The 16,703-nt window shown below is 43.5% G+C and overlaps 2 protein-coding genes across 18 annotated transcripts in view; one reads left to right on the top strand and one right to left on the bottom strand.

The window, feature by feature from the left end:
- Positions 1–16,703, bottom strand: part of LOC122613723 (heterogeneous nuclear ribonucleoprotein L) — a 100,322-nt gene that overhangs the window by 15,589 nt on the left and 68,030 nt on the right. For 8 of the 16 annotated variants that reach the window (XM_043788043.1, XM_043788049.1, XM_043788042.1 and 5 more), the window contains one exon: positions 917–964. The exons of 6 other annotated variants lie outside the window; for them this stretch is intronic. In XM_043788043.1, the coding sequence (XP_043643978.1) occupies positions 917–964 (48 nt within the window). Of the gene's footprint in view, positions 1–916; positions 965–1,326; positions 1,985–16,703 lie in introns of those variants that run through there. 2 more of the 16 variants (XM_043788058.1, XM_043788055.1) reach the window with 2 other exon arrangements.
- LOC122613726 lies at positions 6,880–7,436 on the top strand. Of its 2 annotated transcripts, none has more exons than XM_043788060.1 (2): positions 6,880–6,928; positions 6,981–7,436. In XM_043788060.1, the coding sequence occupies exons 1-2, from the start codon at positions 6,926–6,928 to the stop codon at positions 7,404–7,406; spliced, it is 429 nt and encodes a 142-aa protein (XP_043643995.1). In that variant the 5' UTR covers positions 6,880–6,925; the 3' UTR covers positions 7,407–7,436. The 2 variants fall into 2 exon arrangements, with proteins under 2 accessions (XP_043643995.1, XP_043643994.1); XM_043788059.1 differs by having other exon boundaries at positions 6,895–6,928; positions 6,978–7,436.

The following is a 16,703-nucleotide window of genomic DNA, read 5'->3' as shown; positions in this document are numbered from 1 at the left end:
CCATTGAAGGCATTTATTTTAATTATGGTGCAAATTTGTTTCGCCTTCTTGCTCTTTCGCTGTGTCGTGTCCGGCAATTTCATATTTTTATGACACCAGCCGATGGCTTGGGCGGCTCTTGCTGGTATTAAGAAAATGAACCATTATAATTGACTTGCACCTTTCCCCACCACAAAAACCGCTCGCAATGCCGTAGCAGCAGCTATGAATGAAAATTGCGTGCATTGAAAATTATGCAAATGGCCAAAACAATGCGAGAAATTAGAATAAGTAAACGAGCTTCAGGAAAAATCGTGAAAATCTTGAAGGACGCGGGGCAAACAGCAACGTCATCATTATAGAAATGTTAATGGAGCCCGCTATAAACAGAAGAAAAGCGTCGAGAAAATGCAATTGAAAATTCATGCAAGACAAAATATGCAAATTGCACTTTTCTGGCCAGCAGGAAACGGGTATAAAAACCAAATCGATACGATCTGAACGAAAACGAAACGGAACAGAAGCGAAATTGATTAATGGCAAAAAAATAAATTTCGCATAGAGATGCAAATTCGGCGCTGGCATCTTTTGATCTTTATATTTCCCTGCCCAGATGCATTGTTTTATTTTGTAATTGAACTTCTACCCAAGGCCCTCCCCTCCTCTTCCTTCCACCATCAATTGGAAATTAATTTCGCCGTTTACATTTCATCGCGAAATCCCCACCCCCGTAGCTCTTCAACGTTTTGGCCCCAGGACGATTGATTGATTGATTCGATCTGCAAATGTTGATGTAGGTGTGTGTGTGTGTGTGTGTGTTTGTTTGCGATGTGTTGTGCGTGTGTGTTGTGTGAGTTGAGTGTGATGTGCGTGTGTGTTGTGTGAGTTGAGTGTGATGTGCGTGTTTGAAATGTGCTCTAGTTTCAAATGTACTTACGGCTCTCAAGCATAACAACATTTTCGGGTATAGAAAACAGCGACTTACCTGAAAAGACAAAAGAAAATAAATGCGTTAATGATTGATGCAATCGTTGAAAATGGCACAATATATATATGTAAATATATATGGTATTCTTAAATTCAAACAGTGAGTGAGTAGTACAAGAATTCAATTTGAATAATTCATCTGTATTGAACAGCGTTTAGCGACAAATGTTGTAAGGGTTGGGGAAAGGGATTTATGCAACACCAAAGTGCTTCCACATTGATCAAAATAGAAACCTATTTTTTGCAAGTCACACATTTTATGCCTAGTCACTATGATTACCACTACTAATGCAATATGTTCTGCTTGCAACTTATATGTAGGATAATTGAGTAGAACATGTGATGAGGCACGTTGCTTACCATTGGTGGGATACAGGCCGGGATTGTAGGAGTTGATGGGCTGGCGCTTGCGGTAGACATTGGGGTTGCCACCGAGTCCGCCCAGGGGACTGCCGCCGCCCGGACTTCCGCCCAGAATGGCACCGGCATGGCTCTGCATGTAGTTGTAGTTGCTCTTGTTGCCACCAAACTTGCGGGGCTGCGAAACAACAGCGGTGTGGAGCAGCTGGCCATGTTGCACGGACTGCATCGATTGCACCGACTGCACCGCCTGCTGTTGCACCGATTGGGGGGCCAACTGCTGCGGCGGCGGTGCCTGCCACAAAAAGGCATTGGCATTGGCGTTCAGGTTATTCATGCTGCACAGCAACTCGATTCAAAAGGCCACCAAAAATCAGTACCACTCGGATGGGCAGTGAGAAAATGATTTAAAAAGATTCAAAATGCGCTAATATGCCGGGGCAGCCAAAAAAAAAAACTCGAACGAGTTAACACACGAAGCAATGGTAAGAATTGTCGGTAACACGGTAAAAGTTAACACTGTTCAATGTAACACACAACTCAAATTTTCTGGTGCGAGTTTTTTTGTGATTTTTTTTTTTTATTTTATATATTTGTGGTATCAGTATTCCTAGGTGTACTTTACGGTAAGACGTCCCACAGACGAATGACCAGTTCGGCCTGGACTTTGACAATTGTTAACTCCAAAGGCCTACTCTAGAAGTTTTTCTGAAGGAGAGACTACTTTGCGAAAAATATTTGTAGGGTTTATAGAGTTGCCCAAAAATATCGATATGTAGGTATTAGCTTTCACAGCCGTAACTATCGCATTGGTCAACACTTTTTTCCAGTGTTTCGCATTTAAGTGGCAACTTTAAAGGCCTTTTGCAGCACAGAAAATATATTCATCGATGATTTTTGTGAGGAATTCAAAATAAAAGCCAAACTACTAAGAAAGTCGTTAGTTTTTAAACAATGCACAGCTAATTTATTTGTTATGACTGTGCTAACTGATTAATTAAGTTTAAATAAGTACGAAAAGTACCCAGAAAATGAATGGTTATCATGTGAGGAGACAGAAGCAGCTAATGTGAAAAGCAGTTGACGAAATCGAATCAAGTTTCCCAGGAAAGAGACACATTTGCAGTTTTTAAACAAAAGATACTTTGTCACCGCAGCACAGTTGCCGGGCGAGAAAGAAATATGGCACATGACAAAGCAAATGTGCCGCTGCCAAAAAGCCGTGGCAGCCACGCCCCCAATGCCCTGCCGCCTCCCGTGCCACACCCATCGGCGCGTAGAAGTGAAGGAGTGGACTTGCAGCAGAACGACGTGCCACGATCCACGGAATGTGTGAGTGCGGAACGTGGCCATTGTGGCAAGTGCCAAAAAATGCCACACGAATGAGAAGTCCATTTTCGGCACAGGGGCGCCAGTAGGAAAATTTGTAAGGGGGCTACTGCTGCTGCTGCTGCCACTGCTGCTGCTGCTGCACTTGCTGCAAGCATTTGCACAGCCAAAACAAAGGCGGAAAAACTTTAACCGCAAAAGTTTTCATTTTATTTACTCGTTTCCCTGCCTACCTGCCTGAAAATCCGCAGCAGGTGAAACTACTCCTTTGGTGCGTAGCCAGAAAAACATCAAAGTTACATTAAGTGGTAGCAACGCTACTAGCCCCCAAAAAAACCCTTTAATTGTATGCGAAAATAAACAGAAAACAATGCAGAACGAAATAAGAAATGTGGCTTTTAAAATGCATTCGCTTTAAATGTGCACTAGAATTTGTTGAATACATTTTCGGCTGCATTTATTAACTGTATTTATACAGGGAATAGCAACATGCCATTAAAACAACATGGTAACGAAATCAACATTTGCATATTAGTAATATTTACTCTGGAAAAATTATTCACTTGCTAGGTGATTTCGACTTCGAACGTTTTAAAACCAAAGAAGGTGATTTTTCCTAGCATCTTTGAGATTGAAAGGTGTTAGCAAATCTACTCGATTTCGATTCGGCTCAATTATTGCCACGGTTTTGGCCAATTAAAGTCAGTGAGTGTGCACTTCAACTGGAGCCACTCCATCAGGCTGGAGTACTGAAATCCTGTCGTGCAAAATGAGAATCTCAATATGGCATGCCTAATGAGGACTGAAATGCATTTCATTATGCCAGCGACGACAAATGCATGGCCCCGAACTTCAGAGCGGCACTTTGCTTAGCCTTAGCCCTTTCAGCCCTTCAGCCCCCACACTTTGGCCCCTACTTTGGCCCCCACTTTAGCCCCTCTTGACCCGATTTTCACCTGCTGGCCTCCTGGACCCACCGAGTGCGTTAATTGCTCTGACACAGCCAGTTGGATGCCATGGCTGACGACAGGTGGACAGGACAGGACTGGGGCTTTCAAAAGGGCTGGAGAGAGTCCTGTAAAGGCAGGAGCATCAAAAAGGCTGGGAACTAAAGTGTTTTGGGTTCCGGACACACATACGGCTTACTGAATTATGCAGGCCGGCAATAGATCTTATACGAGCCATTAGGCTGTACGAATGAATCTGTAAACGAAAACGTAAACGTATCTCCTGGCCCAGATCTCATTCGAGCCACATTTGTGCTGCTCAATCACCGAATTCCTTTCGATTGCCAAGAATAACCCACAACAATGGCACGACCACACAGCCCAAGGCATTTTTAATGAAGTGTATCTAATATAGAAATTAATTAAACAAAACAGCAAACGACAGCGGAGCAGCAGAGCTGCAAAGCAGGCGTATTTACATGGCTCGGGTGTGGATTGCAAAACATTTGCCACATGCCATCGGCCATGGTCACCCCATGGGATCTCAAACAAATATTACAAAAGCAAAGAAACGAGGAAAAACGAGGAGCAAAAGGAAGAAAAATCGTGGAAAACCATGAGGAGCGGGGGCTGGCTGTTCATCATTGCCTTCACAGGTGACAGCACAAGTTCAACGTGTTGAGTGAAAACAGCAACTCAGCTGCTGAATTTCCCGAGTCTCGGGGCTCACTCATTATGCTTATTAGATTTGCATGTGTCTATTGTTAAATTCTGGCACATTCATAGGATGCGAAACGCAAACAAAACCAACGAAATTATTAGAGGCTGCGTTTAAATTTAATTACATTAAAATGTCTTCAGCAATTTGGGTTTCGTGTCTTTGGTCTATTTCAGATACAAGACAATGTCTTTCAAGTATTTCGTAATTGCTAAATTCCAAGTCGGAAGGCAGTTGGACTATGTCCGAAGTTGGCAAGGAGATTCTAATGTGTATAGTACTTGATGGTAATATAATTTAATATAAATTTAATAAACTCTATAAAATCCTCTACAAATACTTTTCCCTTTGTATTTTACTTTAAAACCACTTACAAGTTCAATACAATAACTTTTTATCTGACACTCGATTTTAAGAACGCAATCGTTTTGAATTTCCCCAGCGCCCTTCCATCAGTTGAACAATTTCCGCCGGCTGCCACGGTCGTAACAACAAAATTTCACTTTTCCTTGTGATATGTGACACTTATGGCCAGGCAGTTTTAAGCCAAAGCTGCAGTTTTACCTGCGCAGATAACGCCGAAAGTGTGTGAAAGTTGGCAGAGAGTTTGTCATGCAATTAGAGCAACATGCGACGACATGGACGAAGACAGCTCTGGGAAACTCACGCTCCGCTTGGGAATGCGTTTTCCGCTCGCCCTGGCTTCCAGCTGGAAAATCAAGTTTTCCCATCTCGCCACTGAAGTGGCGTGCTGTGTGGTGTCCATGGCCAGGAAATAATGCTCCAAAGCTGGCGGCCAAAAGTGGTTTTCACCAATTGAACTCGTTCGTTGTATCTTTGGCGAACTGCTGCTTCGCCTGCCGTTGGTTGCCAAAGCAAATCGAACGGAATCGAACGAAATCGAAATGAAAATCACTTTGGGAATGTGCGTTACCACGGAGCCATTGAACCGAGCTCATCAGGAGCCATTGGCCATTAGCCATTCCCCATAGCCATCGCCATCTCCATTGCCATCGACATCATCATGGTCGTCATAGTGGCAGTTATGTAAGCTGGGAAACCCGTTCAGGGATTCGATGCACTGCGACGTTTATTTGTTTGTTTTCTATTGCAAAATGGCAAAATAGCAAAATAGCGCAAATAGAAATATGCGTAAGTGGGTATACATTGTTGCGGCGAAAGTTGACCGTTTGATGGCTCTTGGCCATAAACGCTGCTCTCGATGCCATAAAAAACTGGAGCGATTGAGCCAATGGAAGTGGAAGTTTGAGTTGAAAATGGAAGGATGTGTTTCGCTGCAAGGGAAGTAAATAATGCGGTGAAACGAAATTGGTGAAATGGGAAATGGGAAATGCTATATTGCGGACACAAGTGGAGCTTGAACAAAAGATGGAAATTCAATTTGCCAAACACTCCGTGGCCACAAAAACCAGGAAACTCAAAACAAGATCCTCCCTCCGTTCTGCGCAACAAAGCAAACAAATAATGAGAAAATTCAATCAGTTTAAAATACCGCAGAATATCCGAACTAATTTGCAAATAAATGTACGTGCTTAATCTAATAAGCAGCGAACATTAATCCGTGCATAAATATTCTGGCCGTCATCCATCTGTCACTGCAAATTAATGGATTAATTGCTGAGCACAGGCTAAAATGTGCTATATACTCGCAAAATATATATATGTATATATGCTCTGGGAGCTTACAGATTTCATTGCGGAATATAAACGAAAAAAGAGTCGTCAAAGAGTCGTAAACGTAGCTAAATCTCATTTTTATGAGGAAAAAGACAGATAAAAAAGGGGTTTCTTTAAATGAATAGCTGATATTTTCTTTTTATTTAAATTACTTTTCTTACTGTGTGTATTTGGATAGTAGCATAGATCACACATCGATTTAAGTGCCCGAATATTTTTCAAGCGCCTAAAGCAAACAAATACCCGAATAAACAGGCGGACATTCTGATGAAGAGACCGGTGGGCGGTCCCAACCCCACCGCCCCCGTCGCCTCTTGCATAATGCGGAAAATTTATTTTCCCACACCGAATCGAAATGCGAATTGAACAATTTCATTGAAAACAGGCGCACGCAGAAACTATCAACAACCGAGCGTCATATATAAAGCTCGTGGAAAATTGTAAACAGCGCAGACGGCCAAAGGAAAATACCAATTTTTTGCGCACTCCATGGGGCTGAGTGGAAATTTGATTTTCGCGTCTCATTTATGAGGTGAATCCGAACCAATTTTAACGCAGTGCACAGAATCTGTTGCCATTAATCGCTTCCCATTCGCATTGCATTTCTCGCGTGCCTCTGGCTCTATTTGTTTGCCATTGGCGCCTATTGATAAATACCCATTTTGACCAAGCAAGGTCAATGTCGGCACAGCTAGTAGTCCATTTCAGCTAATAAGATATATTAAAATACTGGAAATTTAAGCGAAGAGCGCTTACATAACACTTTGTGAGCAGCAACGCATGACTCTTGATTTGAAGCATTCTAATGCCGATTTTCCGGCTGATTACCAATTCATTTAGCTTGTAACTTTACGGTTTATGCATTTGCAGCACAATCCTTTCGGAGTGTAGATTAAACTTTCAAATAATGGTAGGATGATCATTGAAAACTTCGACCCCATTTTAATTCCATTTCCCAGCAGAAACCTCTGTTCGTTTTGTCTTTCGTTTTGCTCTTTGCCGTTGCCCTGGGAAACCAAGGCGAATTGAGCGAAAAAATGTGCCAACCACAATTGAACAGGCGAGACCTATTCGACTTGGCGGTGCTGGCCGGCATCAAGGTGCTCGTCAAGCAGATCGAGAGCTTCAACGAGGATGCGCCGATCTCCTCCAGCCTGGTGGTGCACATCACGACCATCGTCTCCAAGTACCTCCTGTCCGGCAGGAGCATTAGGTTCATCCTGCGGCTGCTCTTTGTGGCCTGTCGCCTCAACAAACCGCTGCCAAATGAAACCAAAGCACCAGCTCCAGTCAGCACAGCTTTCTTGTGCCTCTTGGAGTTGGGCAAAGAGAAGTGCTATTCATACATGGAAAAGGAGGAAGGCGACTTCTCCGTGGAGATTGCCTGAACAATTGAATAAATACGCGCCTACCTTCTTAAAATCCTTGATTCCTTGATTTTAATCAATTGAAATGCTAAAAATTGTATATTGATTCTAGATTTTAAGCAATCGTTTTGTGCATGTTAAAATCAAACGTTTTATGCAACAGAACCCAGTGCGTTTCGTTGATGCACTCAGCAAATGAAAATGTGCAATGTGGTGGCTGGATTGTTTTCCTCGTAGCCAAATGGGAACCACAGGCTGCGGGTCCAACGACTGAGGACAAGTTTTGCGTTTATTAAAATCGGCAGCACATGCAATTGGAGAAATGGAGAAATGCAGAGAGATCAAGGGGGTTGATGGGGGGGGAGAAGTGGGGGCTCTATGCTCTGGAGCATTGGAGCCGTGTCACAAAAATATTTCATAAGCTTGCCACCGACGGCGCAATTAAATGTCAAAGCGCAGCGCAGCCATTTTGTTATTTGATTGCCCAGAGGCTGTCGAAGCCAGTGCAATAAATTGTGGCAGCCTGCTGGGAGTGTTGCAAGTGCACTGCCACCTGCCACCTACCACGCTGCACTTTGCCTAAGCAAACTACCAAATGGTAAACGAGATATACAGAAGAACGCACATGTGTACCACTCGGCGTATACGCAATCACCGCAGACAGGACGAAATTACGCATACGCCTCGTCGGCTGGCTAATTATCGCCTTTGTTGGCAAAAAAAAAAAATGGAGAAACAGCCCAGTGGCAGCAAATAAATCAAGCATGCGCCATGTTGTATGTACCATGTTGTACCTGGCCAGGCATTGATTTATGCTCGTCCAGATATATTTTTCACTCAACTTTTAAGTAACTTTTATTATGACAAACGCGTCGGCATCTGACGCTCTGCTTTGCGTCCTGATTTTCTCCAAATATCGAAGCTCATCCTGGCCCGCTTCCTTGCCACTTGGCAGCACATCGCAAGTGTTTGATAAATGGTCGCCCATTAGGCGAGCACTTAATGGTGCATATCGTGTGATATATTGGCAGGCAACAGTGTGCCTGGCAGGCAACCGAAGTCCGAAGACCGTAGTCCGAAGTCCGCTAAGAAATGGGTCAATTAATGACCAACCGACTGTGCCTTAACATCCCTCTGCTCCATTTCATTCAGCTGACTAAGCGAAATTCCCCTAGTCTAAGCCATTGTAAATTCCGTAACAATAAACGCACTCGCTCAAAATCTCATTATGTTAAGTAAAAAGAAATGCGTATGTGTGTGTGTGTATGTGTGTGCCTTGGCAAAACAAAGAACAAAAATTATTACCACTTTTGCTGGGTTTGCAGCAAATTGAATTGATTTTAATCTCCATCTTGGTACGCACACAACAGGACGACTGCCTTGTTTCAATAAAATTTGCATTTGAAATCGCTTTTCAAAAAACTTGCGCACAGCAGCTCTGCTGTTCTGCCGTTTCCTCAGTGAATTAAATTCGGGGTCCCAATAAAAAAGTTAAAAAAGAGCGAGCGAAGCGAGGAGTACAGAAACAAAAAAAAATTTGCAAACACTCGGCCAACTTTTATGCGTGTGCCGGAAACGATAAGGGCCACAAGACGATGCCAAAACAGATACAGAAATGGTAACAAGGGAATGTGGAAGAAACGCAGGGAAAGGACGACGCGCTGTGTCTACCCACAATCTTTCCGCTCGCAAATAAACTTAAAAGACATATGAAAATCAGTTTTTGAATATTGGCGCAGAGCAAACAGGCAGACTGTTGCTGCCTGTGCGTATGTCTGTATGTGTATCTGCGTATTCCCACTCGCAACGCTCTCATCGTCCTGCCAGAGCTCTTCGTCCTGCCATAGCACTTCGTCCTGCCGGAGCACTTCGTCCTGGCACACGGCCAGCAAAGGAGGGGGGAACCCTCCACCTCCGGGCATGGCATTAGGGTAAATGTATGCGCAAGTATGTGCCAGCTCCACGACGGCTGGGTTCGCATATCTTTGTAAGTCCTGCCTGCATGCAGCCAGCAGCCAGCAGCGAATGTAGTAGGGAGATATTTAGATTTTTGGGTCATTACTTTGCCAAAGAAAACCCACTGCCGGCAGATACGCGTGTAATTCCCGCCCATTTCACTTCGTTATAGCTCTACACACATATCCCCCGGCTATCGATTGAAAAGTCAGAACGTTTTGGCTGACGGTACATCGAATGTTCACTAATCTCGCACTGCATTTATGCAGAGCATCAATCATTGGCTCAAAGGCCATTCGGTACACATTTATCGCATCAACACCACAGTAAGCCACATAATGCCCACGCAACGCGGTGAAAAGCATTTTCCCAAATGCTGTTAGCTGAGAGCCGCAAATGCTAAAAGGCCTTAATGCAGAAGAATTGGCTAAAAGCACATGCATGCCACACACAATGCTCGTTGGCCATGCAAATTGCGCGTGGCCAAATTGTAATGAGCATACGCCAATCGGAAATGCCAAAAGGTGTTAGTTAACTTTACTACTTTCCGATCAAAGAAACTTTTCAAATCGCATTACAGCTCAATCACAGTTTAGTTTCGCTCTTGATTATATTTCTAGTCGTCCACCATTAATTATGTTAAATGGGCTATCCGTTTGAAATCGAATCATTAGCTTGCGGCTTTAACAATCAATTCGTTTGAATTGAGTGATTATTAAAAGGGCCAATTAATACTTGAACTTTGTATAGTTGCTATACCTACTACCATATTTCCTGGAAAGTTCGCTTGAAGCAAACTAGTTACCAAGTAAACAAGTTACCCAACAATCCCGAAACTCGGGCCATCAATTAAAAAACCTTTTTGCCAAAATTAGCGCACTCAATTAATTTGAAAACGCTATTCCCCCTCCCCCACAGCCACCGATGCGAAAATATCCTAGTGGAGACAAGTTGCAGGTGCCCCGCCCCCCACTCTTTTTAACGCCCACGGACGTGACCGTGTTCAAACACACACACACACACATAGAAACTATACACCTTGACAGTGAGTGAAATTTCAATTAATCAAGCGGCGGAAAGGATCCCTCTGGACGGGTTAACCCGTGTCTACACAGCAGCCGGATTCGACCCAGAAAGCCAAGTAGATGAGGAGGAGCAGGAGGTGGAGAGGAGGAGGTGCATGCCACGAAATTTCCACGTAGAATGGCGAGAGGAGAGCGAGCGAGTGGAATAGTGGAAAGGCACACATTTCCCTTTCGATCTCGCTCTTGCAGGTGGTGATTAGTCATTATTTATTTTAAAATCAATTAGTTTGCCTTGACGTTAGAGTGCAGGTTGAAAATAATGGGCCAGGGGCTTGGGGATGATTTTTTTTGTGGGGTGGAAAGAGGGTGGGTGGGTGTTCATAAAAGTTCACGTCACATTGGCAGGCAAAAACATTTTTGCACATAACTTTTGGCTTTGGGGATTTGTGCTGAGTAATTTGGCAAATATTTGACATTTGTTTTTGTTCGATTGCTTGGCAAAGCCCAGCAATTTTCCCCAAAATTGATTTCTCTTTTTTTTTGCACAGCCTAGAACAATAAAGTTTGGAAAATATTCTTTACATATGTCGTGCACTAATTGGCAATTACTTTGCCCGCAGAAAACCACAACCAAACCGACATGCTTCAAATTTAAATTGGTAAAGTTATTGAAAACTTCTTCGGAGACCTGCAACACAAAACTAATTAACTTTTGCAAAGGCGTTGAATTTGCTGTGACACCTGACAAATATTCGATACGTAAATCAACCAAAACGATGACTGTGTAATTGAACGAATAGGGAAATGAATTCTGCATAGCTGATGAGCAATAAAGACACCGCCTGCCAAGTGCAAATCCAACAAGAGTGTCAATGTGAGGCAGGAAATTAAATTTACAAGAAAGTGCACAATGGCAGAGGAAAACTGTTGCATATACAACTGTTGAGATATATAGGGACTGGTATTGTGGCACGGGATTAGATGGATGGTGCTTCCTTAAGCAGAGCTGTCAGCATCTGCAGATTTGGCCAACTTACCAATCTGTAAAAAACTAACAATATTTAAATTACACTTCTTTTGCTCAATTTCACTCGCCTTTGCTCATCATCTTTGAATAAATATTTCAAGAGCATAAATGGAATATTTAATGGTCCATCAGATAGCAGTGAGTATAATGCCTCGACCACTCAAGCCCTTTAAGCCAACGAAGTGCTGCAACAATTAAAACAAACTGTACAGGCGACATGTGTTGTCCTTTTTGGCGACCCGGGGCCAAAGCTTATGAAATTAATCAAACAATGTGAGCGGATGGAGGGAGCTAAGGACTCATGTGGCAACAGGACATGCATAAATCAGAGCCAGTTTTCCCTGGGAAATAGTAGTGTGTCACAGTGTGTGTGTTTTTTGAATGAAACAACGTCCCCAGAGATTTTGTCGTGAGCTGGCCAAAAAGTCAAAAGCTCGCTCGAGGGTTGAGCTGTGAGTTTTGCTTTCAGCGCTCAGCGTTCAGCGTTCCGCACAATTCCCATTCATCAGAGCCTCTTAGTTCAGAGTTGGCCCATATAATAACACTCTAATTTGCATGTGCATGTGCATATGCAGCTGCAGATGCTGCCGCAGCAGCCGGATGATCAAATGAAAAATTTCCACGCATGTGACATGTGGAACACGCCTTCCTGCGCAGCAAATGGAGCTTGGCAAATATTATATTTTAACGAAATTTTCATTTCAAACTGAATTTATTCAGGCCCACACAGTCGGCGGTTACTGCTAGTGGTGTTTGCTGTTTGCCGCCCCAAGGTTGCCCTCCATTAGGAGAGCACATTTTCCATTACATGCCTGGCAAAGTTTAATTGAATAAGTTTCCTTTGGCTTTTTTGTTTCTTTTTGCGTTTTTAGCCCGCTTGTCAGATGTTAGCCATGAGCAGTAGTTGGTTGGTTATATCCTGTCACCCAACCCCCCACTCCTCAAGCCAAATGCTGCAATTAACTTGAGTAGTGCATAATTCAGGCGAGCGACCTCCTAAGATGTTTTTCTCGAGTCAGTTGCCATCGCCATCCATTGCCCTGCACATCAGTTTTCCCCCCGCCAGCGGCGATTGCCACAAGTTGCAGGCATTTTGCTAATTCAATTTCCCGGCCATCAGCGACGTTTGCCATTCGCATTCGCCATCGCAATTCGCGGTTCGCATTCATTGTGTTCGGGGGGACACGTTGCCTTGTCTTTTGTTACAGTTACAATTTCCCAACGTCAACAGTTAACAGCCGTTTGCATACATACATATGTACGAACGTACGTAGATATTGTGCAACTGCGGCAGCAACAGCAAAGTGGCCGCAGGGCCTGCGAGCGCTTTTCCGACTTTTCCGGCTTTTCCGACCACTAAAATTGTCGCTGGCTGCGCTAAAATTAAATGCTTAGTTGGACGACAACCGCCGATGACAGTTGCACAATGTCCCAGTCAGTCTTTTGTTTCCATGCATGTAATCTGTCCCAGTGTGCCACCACTGTGTGCCACCACTGTAACTGAACTGAGTGGCTGCAGATGCGATGCCGCCAATTTGCGTTGCATGCAACTTCGAGCACTGACAACAACAGCAACGGCGGCCTAAAGGGCCCAAGGTCCAAGGCACTGGAGACTCTTGACATGTGATATAGGAAGCCTGAATTCCTCGCTAAAGATTTTCCCCTCAGTGCACCCCAGTGAGCTGGCAATATTTCCATGGGCGTGGACTCTGAATTATTACTCATACGCAGTGTTGCACCAGATATCTGCAATTGTTTTTGAGGAGGATTGGACTCTATTATGCGCATATATAAATCTCAGATTTATGAAATAAAACTTTCCTTAACCTTAACCATTCTTGAAAGAAAGACTTGGTCATTGAGAATTAACTCCTATTAATTATCCATTGTCATTCTAGAAACTAAGCCTTTCGAGAAACCATTAAAGGCGATTGCTTGCCCGCACTAACGTGGCTTATAGGTAGTTGTCTGCACTGCTAAGTTCCCCTCTAGCCAATATTGAATATTCAATCTGCCAACTGATTGCGTCCGCTTATCCGGCTGAACAATGAGTAAGAGGCGCCCCTTATTGTCCTGCTCTCCAGCGCAATCGACATTTTGAGGAGGCATCACCGAAAGCTACACTCAATTACGCACAATGACGATGACGATGACGAGATGCCAACGTTGATGGCCAAATTGCTGGCAATATTTTCCCACCAGTGCTGCGACTGCTGTGGCTGGGCAACAATCGGAAAACGAAAGGCTCGGGTCGGCTCGACTCTTCCCTTTCCCAAAATGGCCAATGGCTTGTCAGATTCAGATTTTGATCGGGCGGGATGTGGACTGAAGTGAAGTGAAGTGCGGCTGCAAGTGCCAAAATTCGCCAATTATCGATGCTCAGAGTGCAGTATGTAGTAGCAGCACCATCAACAAAGGCCACTCGCATGAATGGCCGAGCGACAGAAGCCAGAAAATAATAAAGCAAAATTATTATCTGGCCCGAAATGTTTCAATAACAACAGACAGTTGGGGGCCCCCCAGAAAAGACATTGTGACAGGGAGCTGGGCTCTTTTCGACAACAATGGCAGCCCAGAGATGGCCAAGATAAGTGAGGGGATTGGGCTAAATGTTTGGCTTCCTCAATTTGCGGCAGACTGTTGCCAATATTTCGCAATAAACGACACACACCACCACCCCCCACCCCCAACCACCAACTGAAACACACAAAAAAATAGGTACACGAGATGATGTGTTGATGGCAGATACGATTCGAGGGCTCCGGCGCAGCATAACAATTGAAAAACACTCGACAACTGAAATCGAGCTCAAGTAAGTAACTTTCCGTCACAATTCCAACTGCAGCAGATGCTGCCCATCTACCACCCATTCTACCCATCTTGGCTGTAATGGCTTCTCTTCACCTATTTTTTCTAGCCTCCACCCAGTTGCTCAGTTGCTCAGTTTTTTGCGCTGATAACTTTCAAATGCAATGCCGCAGGCTGTTATGGCATGGCAATAATGCAAAACACAAGACTGCCGTGGAGACGGCAAATTCTGACGTTCAATTTCTCATAAAAGTTTCCCCATGGCAGCTGAAGCAACACCAATGAACAACAGGCAGCAGGATCCGCAGGACCCAGGACCCAGGAGGTAGGAGGTAGGACACGCTGAGGGAGGGGTTGCGAAAATATATGACACACAATTCAAACTTGGGAATTGCATTGCATGTTGCTGAATTTTTGATAAAAAGCTCGAATTGCGGTAGGAATTGATGATGCCATCAGCTGAAAGAAGCTGCAGCTTCTTAAGAGACAAAAATTACAACGAAATTGTATGAAGAAAACTTGAAATCATAGAAATATAAGTTCCCTTTAATATTGATAGCCACTTTGATTGAGAAGTTTTCTAACTAATATAGTTTTTTATAAAAAATGGTTTGGCTGCACTTTAATATTTTGGGTATATTACAGCTTTAGCTAAGATATTTCTATATTATTTTCCAGTTCATAACTTTGATTGCTTAAGTTCCAAATAGACGCATTTTCTTCATCTGTAGCTCATCCACAAAGTGTAGTCAGAAGAGTACTTGCATTAAAATTAAAAGCACTTCCTGCCGCACCGGAAACAGCAGCAAAGTGAGCCGCAATGGCAGACCAAAGCTGCTGTAGTCACGCTCCCATTTACCAGTTGTTACAGTTGTTACAGCCAAAAGCGCTCGAGGCAACGCACAACTTCCGGCCGGGTTGTTGGCCATTTTGTTTTTACAGGCGCGCATTCGTGGCTGTCGAATGGTTTTGCGGCCCAGTCGAGTGGAGTCTTATCCTTTGGGGAGCGACGGCTTTCACGCATTTCACTGGCCGCCCAGGGGAGCAGCTCAGGCTGGCAATATACAGACACTGCCATGGGAGTTCGTTGGGCTTAGAGGTGTGAACGATTGCTGAGAATGATCAGTGATTCGTGTCCCCACGCACATGACAAAGGCCACGCAGAGGCCTTAAATATGTTAATCGTAATGAATTGCAATTGAAATTGCACTGGGACAAGGCAGTGGAGCCCAGGAAACATTTCTCTTGCTTAGCATACTTTTTGGGGCTTCTGGGGATTATGGCCTTATGGCATGCTAATTAACAAAACTGGCTTTCGGAAAGTTTTCTGTTAATGCATAACTGCAGACTTTGGCTTCCTCAGTGCGCCGCTTTAACATTAAGGGAAAACAAAATGAAAAATTTTAATTTTTGTATTTTAATTAACCTCTCTGCCACATGGCGGCCAGCATAAACCGCAGAGCAAAATTATGCAAAAGAAAAGAGCAGACGTAAAAATTAAAATAAATACAAGGAAAATGAGCGGCGGGGAGTAAGTGAAAGAAAGTGACGAGCACATCAGATTAAAAAGTAAACTTTTTAATAAAAATCACTTTAGCATTTCATTTGCTTTCTGAAAATGAAGAACCCCCAAAAAAAAAACACTTTGTGGTAAAATTAAAAATACCTACTTATGCAGCAGCAAGAACCACAAAACTGCCGGCATAAAATATAAATAAAATAATGAAAAGAAAACGGATATTGTTGTTTCACAGCAAATAATAAAAAGCGCTCATTGTGGTTAAAAACCAAAAAAAAAATAAAAATAAAAGAAAAGGTCAAAGAGCCGCGAATGCATTCGAGAAAGATAATACATAGAAATTTATTTGTATAATGTAAGGGGCGGACAGAGTGAAAACAATGGGGGCTACAAATTTGCATTTTGGCTGCGGTTCGGGTGGAAATTTAACGAAAATTGTTTGAGGAAAATAAAAACTTTACCCGCTGCCTAAACAAAGCCTGAAAAGTTGACTTCAAGATTTTTTTCGTGGGGGGTAAGCAAAGATTGCTTTCCTGGGTATTTTATTACTCCTCTTGTGCGCCAGGCAAATCGGCACTAAAAGTGAGTCCGAGTCAGAGTACAAGAACGACTATGTAAGTGAAAGAAACGGATTCACTGCAAATTAAACACGAAATTGAATTCTGCTCATCATAATTTCCCCAAGGATGCTTATTAGGCTACTCTGGCAGAGTCCCCCACAGAATTCACTACACATTCCGCTCGTCCGCCTTTGAATGTCGGCATTTTCTTACTCGGCGTTGTCATAAGTGCAACTGAGACTGGCTTTCCTGTTATTTTCTGATTAGGCCAGGGAAAGAGGGCTCTCACACCCGTACATACATACATACATAACCCAAAGGGAAATTGACAAAGGGAACACAACGAAGGGAAAAGTGATCAGCTATGCATAAACTCATCTGGCATGTTGGCGGAAATGAAGAGGTGAGTGCTGCTGATTCGGA

This window comes from Drosophila teissieri, chromosome 2R (genome assembly GCF_016746235.2).
Source record: "Drosophila teissieri strain GT53w chromosome 2R, Prin_Dtei_1.1, whole genome shotgun sequence".
NCBI lineage: Eukaryota > Metazoa > Arthropoda > Insecta > Diptera > Drosophilidae > Drosophila > Drosophila teissieri.
This window is presented reverse-complemented; position numbering and strand designations above follow the sequence as displayed.